General features: G+C 41.3%; 1 protein-coding gene across 1 annotated transcript in view; it reads right to left on the bottom strand.

The window, feature by feature from the left end:
- Positions 1–16,003, bottom strand: part of LOC109476380 (kinesin-like protein KIF21A) — a 49,235-nt gene that overhangs the window by 13,086 nt on the left and 20,146 nt on the right. Inside the window, 11 exon segments of the mRNA XM_019777314.1 lie at positions 277–425; positions 1,193–1,392; positions 3,833–4,111; positions 4,842–4,984; positions 10,745–10,858; positions 11,289–11,532; positions 11,903–11,997; positions 12,481–12,768; positions 13,235–13,327; positions 13,746–13,793; positions 14,039–14,221. Coding sequence (XP_019632873.1) covers positions 277–425; positions 1,193–1,392; positions 3,833–4,111; positions 4,842–4,984; positions 10,745–10,858; positions 11,289–11,532; positions 11,903–11,997; positions 12,481–12,768; positions 13,235–13,327; positions 13,746–13,793; positions 14,039–14,221 — 1,836 coding nt within the window.

Genomic DNA, 16,003 nt, shown 5'->3' with positions numbered 1-16,003 from the left:
TGAATATTTAGAATTGTGTAAATTTCTTGTGTTGTTCATTTTGTAAACGTCTTTTCTTATGTCTATGCATTTTCCTTCTGGCATCCAGCCAGCTTCTGGGACCAAACTTCCAGTGTCTGAACTTTTGTGGTCTGTGGTTAAGTAATTTCCACCTTGTCCCTCTCCTGCTGTGTGGCCTCTTTTTTCTGCTGCAGAGTTTTTCGTCAACTGAACATTTAACAACCAAGTGACCAACCAACTGTACAAACAAACACAAACAACACTAAAACACCATACCTTGTCCCTCTCCTGTTGCGTAGCCTGTATTTTCTGCTGCAGGTTCAGGAGTTTTTCCTCGTACTGGTACTTCAGCACCTGCATCTTCTTCTGGCTCACCTCCAGTTCATCTATCAGCTTCTGTTTGATGGCGATCTCACACGAGATGTCTGGAGAACAACAAGAACATGTCCTTTAGTAGTCTGTGGTTAAGTAATTCTCACCTTGTACCTCTCATACATGTACTTCTATCAACTATCGATCAGCTTCTGTTTGATGGCGATCTCACATGAGATGTCTGGAGGAACAACAATGACATGTCTAACTTTCAGTGTCTAAACTTTTGTGGTCTGTGGTTAAGTAATTCCCACCTAGTCCCTCTCATGCTTCTATCAACTACATTTGTGTATCTATCAGCTTCTGTTTGATGGCGATCTCACACGAGATATCTGCAGGAACAACAAGAACATGTCTAACTTTCAGTGTCTAAACTTTTGTGGTCTGTGGTTAAGTAATTTCCACCTAGTCCCTCTCATGCTTCTATCAACTACATTTGTGTATCTATCAGCTTCTGTTTGATGGCAATCTCACATGAGATGTCTGGAGAACAACAATATCATATCTTTAGTGTCATCGTGTGGCATAGGACCCATAGGTCCTGGGTTCAAATCCACCAACATGCCCCACCGTTGTGCCCTTGGGAAAGGCACTTAACATTGCTTTCCTCACTTCACTCATGTTTTTGCACATATAAGGTTTACATCCCGTCTGCAGTTTCTAAATGTTATGTTGGAAAAGATGTCATCTGTAACAGGCGAAATTCTGATGCAACGTTGACCAGAAATCTAACTGAAATCGTGAAAATTTAGGGTTTTGCGCAGGTACAATACGTTGTTTGCATTCTGCCTACTAAATCCAGTGATCCAAGGCCCCCTACCTGCCAGGTCTTCCTCCAGATTATCCCCGTCCTCCTCTTCAGACGAGCTGTCACTGCTCCCCTCCTCCTCCTCCTCATCCTTCTCCTCCTGGTTCTCATCCTCATCTTCCTCCTCCTCCTCTGATCCTTCTCCCATTCCATTCTTCTCTCCTCCTTCCTCCTGCTCTTCTTCTCCCTCGCTCCTGTTTTCCTTGTCAGAACTGCAAAAGAAAAGTTAAACACTCATTTATTCACTTCTTCATTTATCATGTCTCTGATTTGCCATTTTTACTATATTTCAATCACAATTTCTGCCATTATAGACCATTATACTTTATCGAAATGCCTTTTCTTGTCCTCCTTTTAACCAAAAATTTCTCTTTTATGGACAATATTCAAGATCAAATTTTGAAAAAGATACCACACTTTGTGACAGAATTCTCACAGCAAGAACCAATCTTCTTTTTTATTTTTCATTGGAAAAAATACACCTAGACTGAAGACTAGTGCTCCTTACTGATAAGATTGAAATTCTTAGATTTTCTAGAAATTTGAGTCAAATTGATTTTACGATTTAAAATCTGTTTCTTACAAATTGTAAATAGCATAGAAGAAATATTTGATGATAAAATCCATCTAAAATGTTCCAATGTACCAGAAGCATTAAGTACAATGCCATTCCAGTGCCCAATGGTAAAATGGTGAAATTTTACTAATGATATTAGACTTGAGCAAATTACAATTGTTAGATGTCAAGGATTGAAGGTTGTCATTTCTTTATTACAGTCAGTCAAGGAATGGAAGCAAAAAAAACACAAATGAATGATATCAGAAGTTGAATCTTGGTCCTGAATAGGCAGCTAACTTCATCACCAGGTTGGAGGAACAAAGAAACTATGACGGCTACAAATGTTGAGCATTACACCTTGGTGGAAAAAGCTCAAAAAAGTTACTACCCTGCTTTTTAAATACTCTTTTCAAGGACTTTATGATTTTCAATCTACCATTTTCTTAAATCAATGCAGTTTTTTCAGCTTCTTGTAACAAACTTTGTTACAAGAAGCTGAAGCTCTGATCAAAACTTTGAACCAAAAACTTGCTTTATATTATAGACATTTTGAAAGCTACTTGAAGCTATTACACAGAAAAATAGCTCACAAGACAAGTAGAGTAACTGTTAGAAAGGACATTTTTGGCAGCAATATGGCTGGTGTCCTCTTCTTCACTCACATGCTCAACTCTAAGGCAATTTTGAAATTCAGTTCAATCTTGGTGATCAGCAAAGTCGTTGCCAGTATGACAGCCCCTTAACTGCAGATCAGGCAACTTGTGGCTTCAGTACTGGCCCAGTATTTTGAATAAAACAAAAAAAAACAGGGCATTATAACATGGGTTTATGTATTACAGGGGCGTGAGGGTTGGAATTTGTAGCAGGCGGGGGTTTTGGTTAGCAGGTTTCTGCCCAACCTGTGGTACATTTTTGTACCTCTGCATCCAACTGTCAGTCATGACCGCCCTGTCTACTCTCCCCTTCTGTCTATACTTCCTGTAAACACAACCAGGCGGCATCAACAAACACTTTAAAGGCATCCAATGCAACTTCAAGGTGGCGAAACCCGAAATATTCTGAACTAGAAAAGTAACATTTGCAAAGCAAATGCATAATGTTTACCTTCGGATATGGTCTGCTCTGTTAATTCTTACTCAAATACATTCATATATATGGTCAGACAGGAGTCTCTACATGTATGTCTCCTACTATAATTAGTATAACATTGCAACATGATGTAACCCAACACCAGTTACCATGGTGACAGACATCAACAAATCAGGTCATCAGGCCAGAAGAAGAAGAAATTGAGTAAAAACAATATGTTTTCCTTCGGTAAACATAATAAGGCAATCTGTATGATATTGACACATACTAGTACCATCCCACATTAACACATTTGAATCAGTATTTCATACTTTAGGCCTGTAAAACTGCAGAAACAAGACCCAAGATAAGTCCTTTACTTTCTGGGTGGTACCCTTAAAATCAATCCAGGTCCTTTCAGTAACATTTTTTCGTTAGATATACATTGGGATAGTGTTGTTTCAACTTAGTATGCCGATAAGTGACTAGAATATTGACTTTGAAAAAGCTGGTTTCCAAGCCCTAAAAACTACACTGGATGCCTTTAACACTCTTACACTGATGTGTGATGACAAAGCACGTTTTGAAATTGTCAGAAAATTTCTTAAAATCAAGAGACATACACATCATAGTCCAAACAGCACTTCCTGAAAATATAACCATTTTTAGATGCATCAACAAACACAGGAACTTTTATATGTGATGCTGCAGTACTTGTAAAGTAAATGCATAATGTTTACCTTCACAATTGGTCTAGCCTAACAAACTACAGCTCTGTTTATTGTTACTCAAACATATTCATTATATAATACATGTATGTGGTGAGCAGTCACTATAGCTATGTCCTGCTACATAATGTAACCCAACACCACAGGCTGTCTGCTACAGTACTAGTTACCATGGTGACAGACCTCTGGTCCAGGTCATTGACTTCATTCGTATGGAGAAGAAGAAGAAGAGGAAGAAACAGCACAAAAACAGTTTGCAAAGGTTGACATAAAAATGATAACAACCAAAGTCCATACCTTTCTGAATTGTGCCGTTTTCTAACTCGACTCTTCCTGTGTTTAAGGTTCTCCAGGTCTTTCTTGGCCAGACTTATGATGCTCTCTGTGTCTTCAGCGATGGGAGACACTGGGGAGCCGCCTCCAAACTGGTTGGTCAGGTCGGAGGTGTCCAGTCCACCGGTCAGAGCGATGTGAGACGGGCTACGGGACGACAGAGACGTGGAGAGAGACAATCCCTGGTTGGATATCCTGCGCTGGAGATGAGTCACCATGCTCTCACTTTCAATCAGCTTTCCCCTGAAGATTTAACACATTGTTTGCATCAGAGCATGGGTAACTGATTTCTGCAGATTAATATATCATAGACAGATATTAAGTCTTATTGTTTTTATTGGATAGAGGGTAAATTTCTGCAGATCTATATAACGTTAGATATTACAGATATTAGATAACCTTTACTGTGTATGAATAGGTAAATATATAAAAGAATGTTTAAATGTTAAAAGTAGCATAGGTGATATGGTAAGCTCAACATATTCATATACACTGGAAGCTGGTGTGTTACGCCGAAGGGCAGTTATACCGGCTATACAGATACAGAAGCTGGTGTGTTACGCCGAAGGGCGGTTATACCGGCTATACAGATACAGAAGCTGGTATGTTACGCCGAAAGGCGGTTATACCTGCTATACAGATACAGAAGCTGGTGTGTTACGCCGAAGGGTGGTTATACCTGCTATACAGATACAGAAGCTGGTGTGTTACGCCGAAGGGTGATTATACCGGCTATACAGATACAGATGGATCCTGATTATAAGGTACAAAGCCATGTACATGTACAAGCTTACGATCACAGATCCCAAAGAATAAGATTCCAGAATCCCACATGAGTTCCTTGATCTCCTTCATGTATCCCTGGATTATAGATCCTAATTATATAAGGTACGAGGCCACATACATGTACAAGATCACAGATCCCACAGTACAAGATGACAGACCCTAAACTACAATGATCCCAGAATCCCACCTGAGTTCCTCGATCTCCTTCATGTATCCCTGGATCATGGATCCCACCTGATCCTCTCCGTCCTCGCCTGCCTGGTGGATCTGCCAGCGCGCCTGGTCTGTCATCAGCTGACTGATCCGGGCAGCCTGGCTCTCAACGGTTTCCTATGGAGTTAAACAAGTAAGTCAGCAGACTGATTGTTAACTTTCAATCAATCACCAGAAATGGTGTACCTTTGACTTTGACTTTATTGGGATCCACATTTAGCTTACAACAAATGTAGCTATTCTTCCTGTGGTCCTTCAAGACACCAGGTATGTAAGCGTGCCACACAGCACGTTTCGACGGCGTCAAAAGTGCACAGGAAACACGCAATGACGGCAGGGTGCATGTATATGGGGCACCCAGAACGGCTGTTTTTAACGGTCTCCACATTGATATAAAGCTAAAACGGTTGACTATACTCGGGTAGAATATAGTTAATCATATTTTACGATCTTTTGATTCCTATGAAGGGCAGAATTTGAGAAATTTACGACTTTGCCAAGCCCGTACTGAGCGCCTGTCAGGACGTGGAGCGCCGATCCGGCGAAGATCGTTCGACTAACCCGTTCTGAAAATAAAGAAACAACACCAAAACTATCAACTTTTCCGCTTGTGATAATCTTCAGATGTATTACTTGTGGTTTTCTTCGTTGAAGCTGCCAGTTAACCTGCATAAAGACCTATAATTTGGCCGCGGAGTTCAGCGGCACGGCACGAAAAATCCGCCATGTTGTGCCGGCCGCTTAGACAGAAAGTAGCCACTTATTGCGACACATACATTACGGCGGTACGGCGTGAAGTTGGCTGGATGCGGCGCTCGGTCTCTCTTTTTTGTGTGAGTCCGTTACATGGAAGATTTTCGGACACAAGCTTGAAGAGAAATATTTCTAAGCTGAATGGTTCATTTCTAAATAATGTATTTCACAATAAAAGGCAAGCGGGGGAACTTTCCGCATGCCGTCGCCACGTGCCAGTCAGCACGTCAAGACGTGCTGAGCAGCACACTGTGACGGAAGTTTTGTGGACTGACGGTGAACTAATAAAATGTTGCTGCTACAGTTGTGAGACTTGAGGAGGTGAAAATTGTCGATTTAGCCACAGGGCAATTCGATAAAAAAAAAGGTAAGTACTTGTAGAGAATGTCGACATCGCACGCCAGTTGAAGTTCTGACCCGCCCTCCTGTGCCACGCTGCACGCTGTGACGGTCGAACTTAGGAACTCTTACAGGTATTTTTAATTTCTCTTATTTTAGTTTTAAAATTCGTCATTAATTTCCAGGCTCTAATTTCTAAAATTGTTTCTAAAAAAAGTGGTTGTAAGAAAATTTTAAAGTTTATTTAGAATTTTAGATTCTTTTTCGTTTGTTTTATTCGACCGTTATCATGTGCTGACCCACACGCTATGACGGGTCATACAGAAACTCACGTTACGACTAATGGCTGTATATGGCAAAATTGTATTTTTGAATTGTACGTTTCGTCCTTTGATTAGCGATTGTAAAATGATAGAAACTTTGTTTTCTTTTTATTATTTTACTGCTATAATGACATTTTCTTTTTAGGACATATAAGGACAGTTTTTAGAGACTTTATCGTTTGTGTTATCCTCGTACCGTTATCATGTGCTGACCCACACGGAAACGCACGTTACACTGATGGTAAAATTCGTCCTTTGATTAGCGATTGTAAAATGATAGAAACTTTTAAAACTTTTTTCTTTTTTTAAGAGTTAGTTTGCTGCTATAAGATAAGAACATTTTTCAGTTTTTTAGAGTCTTTGTCGTTTGTTTTATTCTACCGTTATCATGTGCTGACCCACACGCTATGACGGGTCATACAGAAACTCACGTTACGGCGAATGGTATTTTCAATGGTAAGTTTCGTCCTTTGATTAGCGATTGTAAAATGATAGAAACTGTTTTCTTTTTATTATTTTGCTGCTATAATGACATTTTATTTTTAGGACATATAAGGACAGTTTTCAGAGACTTTATCGTTTGTTTTATTCTACCGTTATCATGTGCTGACCCACACGCTATGACGGGTCATACAGAAACTCACGTTACGGCGAATGGTATTTTCAATGGTAAGTTTCGTCCTTTGATTAGCGATTGTAAAATGATAGAAACTGTTTTCTTTTTATTATTTTGCTGCTATAATGACATTTTATTTTTAGGACATATAAGGACAGTTTTCAGAGACTTTATCGTTTGTTTTATTCTACCGTTATCATGTGCTGACCCACACGCTATGACGGGTCATACAGAAACTCACGTTACGACTAATGGTATTTTTCAATGGTAAGTTTCGTCCTTTGATTAGCGATTGTAAACTGATAGAAACTGTTTTCTTTTTATTATTTTGCTGCTATAATGACATTTTATTTTAGGACATATAAGGACAGTTTTCAGAGACTTTATCGTTTGTTTTATTCTACCGTTATCATGTGCTGACCCACACGCTATGACGGGTCATACAGAAACTCACGTTACGACTAATGGTATTTTTCAATGGTAAGTTTCGTCCTCGTCTTCAGTGACCGTTTTACTTGTTTCACGCAGACGATGTTGTTGGTCACTAGCTTCTCGGCAGGAACAGATCCAAAAGGTATGGGTAGAACCGGTCACACTTGTGAAGGACGTGTCCATTTTTTCCACAACCACGGGGCTCTTAAGTTGCCCAAATGGGATTCAACTGGAGAAGCACGACTTTCTCCGCCTTTTATACCCTTCGTGCGACATGTGAACAATGGATTTCGGTCAGAGCGCCCTGATCTGATGGAGATCCTGGTCAGAGCGCTCCGAGATCCTGCTTTCCGATTGGTCATCAAACCATTACGTAATAATGCGGTCGGTGGTAGGGCGCCCTAACCCTAAATCGGTCAGAGCGCTCCGAGAATCCTGCTTTCCGATTGGTCATCAAACCATTACGTAATAATGCGGTCGGTGGCAGGGCGCCCTAACCTTAAATCGGTCAGAGCGCTCCGAGATCCTGCTTTCCGATTGGTCATCAAACCATTGCGTAATAATGCGGTCGGTGGTAGGGCGCCCTAACCTTAAATCGGTCAGAGCGCTCCGAGATCCTGCTTTCCGATTGGTCATTAAACCATTACGTAATAATGCGGTAGGTGGTAGGGTGCCTTAACCTTAATGTGGAAAATCAGTCAGAGTGCCCAAAGATTCTGCTTTCAGATTTGTTACTTGACATCAAATGCGTCGGTGGCAGGGCGCCATAGCTTTGATGGCATGGCATTCACCCATGTACCCAGCTAAAATCTCACAACGTCTCTCACCGTCTCCCTAACCTCTGCTTTATTGCGGGATAAACAAGACTTGTTCTAGAACATTAAACAAGGCCAATATGTCTCATTGGGTGCTACATGGCGCAGGTGTTTTCACAGAACACTTTACCACCGTCCGGGAATTCATGATCTAATGTTAAATTGGACCGTCACAGCGTGTCACTGGGCACCATGTAACGGCGTCATGGCGTGCAGGTGAACTCGTGGCGACGGAGATTTGTTGATGAAACTGACGGCGCAGCTAAGAAACTTGTTACGTGGACTACAAGATGCAGTGCCGGAAAAGGGTACACACTACATATGCTTGTTGTCTTCGCTATCTCAAGGGCACAATACCCGTCGTTAATACCCTTTCTTTATAAACCGTCACCACGTACGAGTGAACACGCAACGACGGCTGCAGCTGGGTGCTCGGAGCTGTGGCAGGTGTAAATGATGTCTTACATGGATACTGCTAAGAGTCGGAATTATTGGAAGTTGATAGAAATACTATGTAAAACTATGTTGGCTCCGGCAAAAACCAGATATTAAAGTTACTTCGTAACTGTATACGTAAGATTCAAGTAGCAAGTACAACCAAACACAGCCCTTCAAATTTCGCCGTCCAAGTGTGTGAATGGACACCCTTTAACGCCGAAAACGGCAAAAACTTTGCTTACGGAAAATAACCTTACCAGGAAGTGTATAGACAAAGAGATGCATGTATTTTGTTTTATTCCTCCGTCAAATTGTTCTGTGGCTAAATTGACAATATTCATCTCTTAAAGTCTCACAATTGTAACAGCAACGTTCTGTGGTGAGTAGTTATCCGTCATAGCGTGTGGATCAGCACATGATAACGGCAGAATATCACCAATGAAAAAGAATCTAAATATTATCTTGCAATTGCAAGATAGTGTAACTCGCAAAAAAAATCATCATTTCACTATTCAAAGGAAAGTAATGAAGGATTTTAAAACTAAAATAAGAGAAATTAAAAATACCTGTAAGAGTTCCTAAGTTCGACCGTCACAGCGTGCAGCGTGGCACAGGAGGGCGGGTCAGAACTTCAACTGGCGTGCGATGTCGACATTCTCTACAAGTACTCACCTTTTTTTATCGAATTGCCCTGTGGCTAGATCGACAATTTTCACCTCCTCAAGTCTCACAACTGGAGCAGCAACATTTTATAGTTCACCGTCAGTCCACAAAACTTCCGTCACAGTGTGCTGCTCAGCACGTCTTGACGTGCTGACTGGCACGTGGCGACGGCATGCGGAAAGTTCCCCCGCTTGCCTTTTATTGTGAAATACATTATTTAGAAATGAACCATTCAGCTTAGAAATATTTCTCTTCAAGCTTGTGTCCGAAAATCTTCCATGTAACGGACTCACACAAAAAAGAGAGACCGAGCGCCGCATCCAGCCAACTTCACGCCGTACCGCCGTAATGTATGTGTCGCAATAAGTGGCTACTTTCTGTCTAAGCGGCCGGCACAACATGGCGAATTTTCGTGCCGTGCCGCTGAACTCCGCGGCCAAATTATAGGTCTTTATGCAGGTTAACTGGCAGCTTCAACGAAGAAAACCACAAGTAATACATCTGAAGATTATCACAAGCGGAAAAGTTGATAGTTTTGGTGTTGTTTCTTTATTTTCAGAACGGGTTAGTCGAACGATCTTCGCCGGATCGGCGCTCCACGTCCTGACAGGCGCTCAGTACGGGCTTGGCAAAGTCGTAAATTTCTCAAATTCTGCCCTTCATAGGAATCAAAAGATCGTAAAATATGATTAACTATATTCTACCCGAGTATAGTCAACCGTTTTAGCTTTATATCAATGTGGAGACCGTTAAAAACAGCCGTTCTGGGTGCCCCATATACATGCACCCTGCCGTCATTGCGTGTTTCCTGTGCACTTTTGACGCCGTCGAAACGTGCTGTGTGGCACGCTTACATAGCTCAAGACACACATGACACATTTACAAAACATAAATACATTGCAATTACATCATATTGAAACAGATTAAAATATAGCTATATACATGTACATCATCACAACTTCATTTCATTCCATGCACTGGACATTCTATACAAAAATCTTCTTTTCTGTGCATTTGTTCGAGGTTTAGGAAGGCGGATGGTCTGTGAGTCTGATGTTCTAGTATGGTAACCATGTGACTGCTTAGTGATGTTCTTATACAATGATATGGGTTGTTTTTCTTTCATTATCCTACGGAAAGTTCTCAGTCCTTTCTGGAGAACTCTGTCCTCTAGCAACCTGTCCTTGCTTCCTCATCCATGAAGTTTCCATATAAAAAAAAGGTAATGGTAGCCCCATTTTTAATTTAAGGCCGTAGGGGCAGTGGGGCGTTGATCCACTGTGTCTAGGCCTTCTTGGAGATATTGTGTAACACAGGCCAGAAAAGTATAACTTCCAGTTTGGACACCTGAAAATTAAACCATGGCCTAGTACCCCACAGTATGCAGACTAAAATAGCATAATCTAGGATTGAAACCCAGACCTTGTGGTTAAAAAAACTGGTCCCTAAGTACTAAAATTGTTACACAGTACATATCATTAAGAAGTGGTATTCCCACCTGGATGGCTTTGATCCTCATCCTGAGTTGATTGTTCTCTGTCTGTAACATGGTGTTCTCATGGAACATGTCATTTATACACTCCACTCCATCTTCTCCTATTGTCCGACGACCCTGGGGAAAACAAGATCGTTCATGAAGGTTACACATATCGGAAAATGTGTTTTAAAGGGTGCGGACTATTGTATTTTGGCTCGTCTGTCTGTGTGTGTGTTGGGTGTGTGTGTGTACATGTTTGTGTGCATTTGTGTGTGGGTTGTATGTAATGATGTGTACCTATTGTGTGTGTGTCCCTTACTAAGGGGGTGAAGTCTGCCATCTCTGAATTCTTTCAGATTCTAGCAATGGTTCCTATGCAAACTGCATCTGTTCCTATACTTACCTATACAGTAAAGCCAGTCTCATCCATCAAGGCATATCCTTAACAATAACTTTTATTTCTTATGAAACAAAAGCAAAACCCTAACCTAATCCAAGTAGAGGAGGCAAGCTCATTACTGCCCCCTTGCAGTTCTTGTGCAAACTGCACCTGTTGTGCACCCACCTGTCTGTACTCCAACAGTTCTGTCTCCAGTTCCACAACCTTTGCTCGAAGCTCCTGAATGATTTTACTGGTCTTGTCCTGGTTCACGGAGACCTTGTTCTTGATGTTTCTAGCGCGGTTTGCGTACTTGAGCGTGTTTAGTGTTTCCATGAAGTCTCTGTCGGATGGACTGACACAAGCTATCATCAGGGTACGGCTGTTGCCACCTAGGGAGTCTTGCAGCAGTCTGGTTAGCTTAGAGTCTCTGTGAGGAAGACAAAGTTTCATTTGAGATTTCAGTCAACCTAGTACTTGGAAAATTCTTTTTTCAACCTTTACCACAAGCCAAAGGAAAACTTACTTGTCTTACTTGTCATGTGGGTTGCACATATAGCACCCTGTATATGTTAAATATTTAGTCATTTCTCGTGCAAAGCATCACTTCGCAGTGGAACACAGCGAATGCAGATTTTCCAAAGTAACTACGCCAGCACAGGGCAAAAAAAGTCAAGAGTCTATTACCTGGTTTAGACATCAAATTATTTGAAAATATTGTGTAAAAATGTCAGCAGGACAAGGGTTAGGATATACAATGTACACTGAAATACTAAATTATAAATGTCTAACTTCAGTACCTGTAAGGCACGTGGCTTCCCTTCTTCTTGGGGTCTCCCAGAGCAGATATGACATTTCCCAGGGCCAGCAGGCCACAGTTAATAGAAATACCCTCCTGTAAATATAAGGTCAAATCGGCAATTTAATCAATCAATTAATCAATCATTCTTCAGAATAAAAGCTGACAGACAAGTCAAAATTACAATGCTAACATCCAGTTCAAAAACATTTCTTAATTTGTCCTGTTGACAAAGTACCCAATAAACAAATTAAAGACAATAAAAGTTTTTGGTTATTTGTTTTTCAGAAGTCATTGCGTCAAACCAGAAAAATAGACTATAAGTTTCTATAGTGTTCATAGTATGCAGTGTAAAAAAGAACTGCTAGGTGCAAGACAAGGCAACAGGGATATATATTTAAAACAAAAGCCTTGTCTGATCTTACAATTGTGTCTCTGTTCTTGCAACAAATAAACAAAACAGTTTCTTGCTACAACACTTTAGAGATAATATGAAATTAAGACAAACCTTACTCTATACAAAACTAGAGGTGATCCTATAGAAAAAGTCTTTGTATTTTAAATAATTTCTTATCCAACCTTCTGTCTGTCTCCTGTAGCCCCAGTTCTCTTCAACCTCTCCGACCCAGCGAGATCTACGAAATGAAACTTTGCCGTCAGGGTTTCGAAGTCGTTGAGTGCGGCGGTGTCTGTCTCCTTGTCCGTGTCGTCCTTTTCCTCCTCGTCCCCGGCGGGCGCGGTGTTCCGTACGACACGCTGCTGTTTGATGTGGATGGTGAAGATGGCATGGGAGCGCGAGCTCTGGGCGTTCATGTTGGTACTGGCCGTGGTACGGGACAGGGCGCCCATCTTCAGACACTGTATGATCTGGGGACAAGATGTAAGGAAGTCACATACATGTAAGATACATGTAAATACCGGTACACAGATAGCCAGTGTTCCAGCCACAGTCTATCTTTCCGTCATTTGACAGAATTTTGCAGCTCATGACAGACAAAATTTTTGCCCAATCCATCATCTTTGCAGACGAAAATTGGTGTGTCCCAATCAAGCATTGTATGATGACCCTCTGAAACTTAATTTCCTGCATTTTGAGGGGCAAATTTTGCTGGTAGACTATGTTTAATTCAATAACATCTCTTTCCATTCCTTTACACATCGACTTTTGTCTGTCAAAGATGACAGATTGGACAAAATTTTTGTCCGTCAAGAACAGCAAAATTCTGTCAAATACATGTAATAGAAAGACAGATGCTGGCTAGAACACTTCCAAACTGTAGAATAAGGTGGATTCCAGGCTACAAGGTAATAAGTATTCCAGTCCTTGTCTCACCTCTTCCTTGGAGCTGACAGCCCTGGTGGTGACACCTACAGTATAGATCCCACCTGTAGCATCCTCATGGATCTTAATGTGAGACTTCTTACCCTGAAATTGGGAAAAAGCCATTACAGGGCTCGAGTGATTTTCAAGATTTGCATGTATAAATATTGCAATCAATTTTGCATGTAAAATGCAGCACATGTGTATCTACCATACTGCATTCAAGTACAATGACATCAAATGTAAGATTCTTATGGGGGCCTGCAAGGGACAACGCTCTACGCTGAATTCGGAAACCTCTTGATTACGCTTTACGATAACTTCCAAGTGTCTACAATGCATTACGTAGAATTAAAACGGCAAATACACTCTACGCAAAATGCGCCAATTACGCTCTATGTTGAATTAGAGCGGCCCATCTATGCTCTACGTAGAATTAAAATGGCCGATTACGCTCTACGGAAAAGGGCTTGCGGGCCCCCTCTTATTACAGTAGTAGATTGTCAAAGTGGGCTATACTTACATGTTCCTTGGACGGGTCAAACAGATCATTGATGTCTTCATTATAAAGCTGGGGAAAAAAGAAAAATCACAACATAAGTGAGTCCGGGAGGACGTCCCTAACCGAAGCTAGGTACTCGTCTACACTTGAATCAAGTGAGAAAATACCTAAAGACACAAGCCAGGGATTTGAACCCAGAACCTTCAGATTCTGAGTCAACAACCCTAACTACAAGACGATCTTGCCACCTTGCCAAATTCAGTTTAGTATTGTCTACGACTTGTATTGGAATTTTAAACCACGCTAAGTTTTACCTCCATGAACTGTGCGTTGATTTTGAACTCGGGCGGAGGGTCTCCTCTCTCCAGTGCGGCCTTTCGTCGCTCGCCGATTCCCCGGAACAGGTGTTCCACGGCACGCGGGATCACGCCCTGCTCCTCCGCAGAGATGCTGACGTCAAACCCTGTACCCATGGTGTAGGTTTTACCAGCACCCGTCTGGAACAAACATGCACCATACACATTAGCACCCTCTGGCAAAATCTATCAAAACTGCAGTACAAAACAAACGTTACAATGTCAAACCCTGTAATGTACCCATGGGGTAGGTCTTACCTGCACCTGTCTGGAACAAACATGTAACAACATCATTAGTCATAAGCGCCATCTGGCAGAACATATTAAAACTGCAGTACCATATAAACATTGCAGCGTCAAACCATGTTTTTCCTGCACCTGTCTGCAACAAGAATGTAAGAGTTAGCAGACACAAGCACCTTGATGGCAAGTGCCCTCTAACAGAATATCTGAAAACTGCAGCACAAACATTACATGTACGAACAGTCCGTGCAGGTTTTATTTGCACCCATCTAACACCAAATGTAACAATACTGATAAAGTTGCAATATTTAACCCCTTGATTGCAAGCAGAGCACAAGAAAACTGCAATAACAACAGTGACAATATGCACAGAGGATTTTCTAGTTTCTTGATTTCTTCCTGTCATTCTCCATGAAACAAATACTTTCTGTCTGTAAGGAAAAAACATTTTGACAGTCTTCATTGATCTCGTATTCGTGACATCCCGTCTATAGTTTTCAAATATTGTGTCTGAAATATATCGTCTTCAACACACAATATGATGCAACGTTGACCAAACGAAACCACGAGATATCTGGGTTTTGCATAAGGTACAGTGTGCTCTGCCAATGTATTGTATCAATGATATCATTCATAAAGTAATATGATTTCCCATTTTGCAGGTGGATGTCTCCCATAAAATGCAGTCTGAATGGCCCATAATCAATCATAATGCCTTTATCTGAGTACTCAGGCCTGGCCTGTTGACATGGGGCACAGCTGGCACTGTTGTTTCTCTGGGAAACTTTCCATATTGATTTCCTATCAGGGATAGAAATCAGCACTGTGTCTATCTCTCAATGGCAGTACAATTTGACAAGATATAAAATGCTCCGGCCTAGTCTCGCGCTCTCGCGAGATTAGGCCACTCCGTGAACAAGATGGACTGATAGCCATCGAAAATTTGGAGGGTAGTATCCTTATCCTTCCAAGTTGTCACTTATGAGAGAATTCACTAGTAACTATAAAATACCATGTAGTGTACCAGCATGTCAGCAGAACATACACTGTACTGCACCTGCAAGAAACCCAGATTTTTTGTGGTTTTCGTAGGATATTTGGTCAACATTGCATCAGAATTTTGCCGGTTACAGATGACATCATCAAAAAAAAATTATGCAGTCGTCATAGGTAGAGATTGGACCATGTAAAGTCCCAAATCGTGCCTTTCACGGTCATGTTAGACAAGTGGTCAGCTTAGACACGAGTCCCTTAATGCATAACGTCTATGGGGAAAAATCAGGACCGAGAAAAAGCGTTCATTATAGCTTATAGATGTGGTACATGTAACTTGGGCAAGTTTGACTGTGTGACTTTCTAACTTTTCAAAAGTTTATATATGATACAGTCAGATGGCCCAGACAGCTTTGAAAGACTTGAATTCAACTTTGCTAACCATTACTCCAAACTACAGATGGGGCGAAGGACCCGACAACCCTATACGGTAAATTTTGAGGGCCGGCTACGTATTACGCTGAATTCAAGAGGCCTCCCCCTTAACACTTTATGATAAATTCAGGGTAGCTATTACGCATTACGTAAAATAAAACGGCAAATTACGCTCCACGCAAAATGCGACAATTACACATTGAATATGAGCGGTCCGTCAACGCTCTACATGTACGTAGAATTAAAATGGCC

Source organism: Branchiostoma belcheri, unplaced genomic scaffold, assembly GCF_001625305.1.
Source record: "Branchiostoma belcheri isolate BF01 breed outbred unplaced genomic scaffold, Haploidv18h27 scaffold37, whole genome shotgun sequence".
Lineage (NCBI taxonomy): Eukaryota > Metazoa > Chordata > Leptocardii > Amphioxiformes > Branchiostomatidae > Branchiostoma > Branchiostoma belcheri.
The sequence above is the reverse complement of the archived record's forward strand: the minus strand, read 5'-3'. Positions and strand labels throughout refer to the sequence as shown.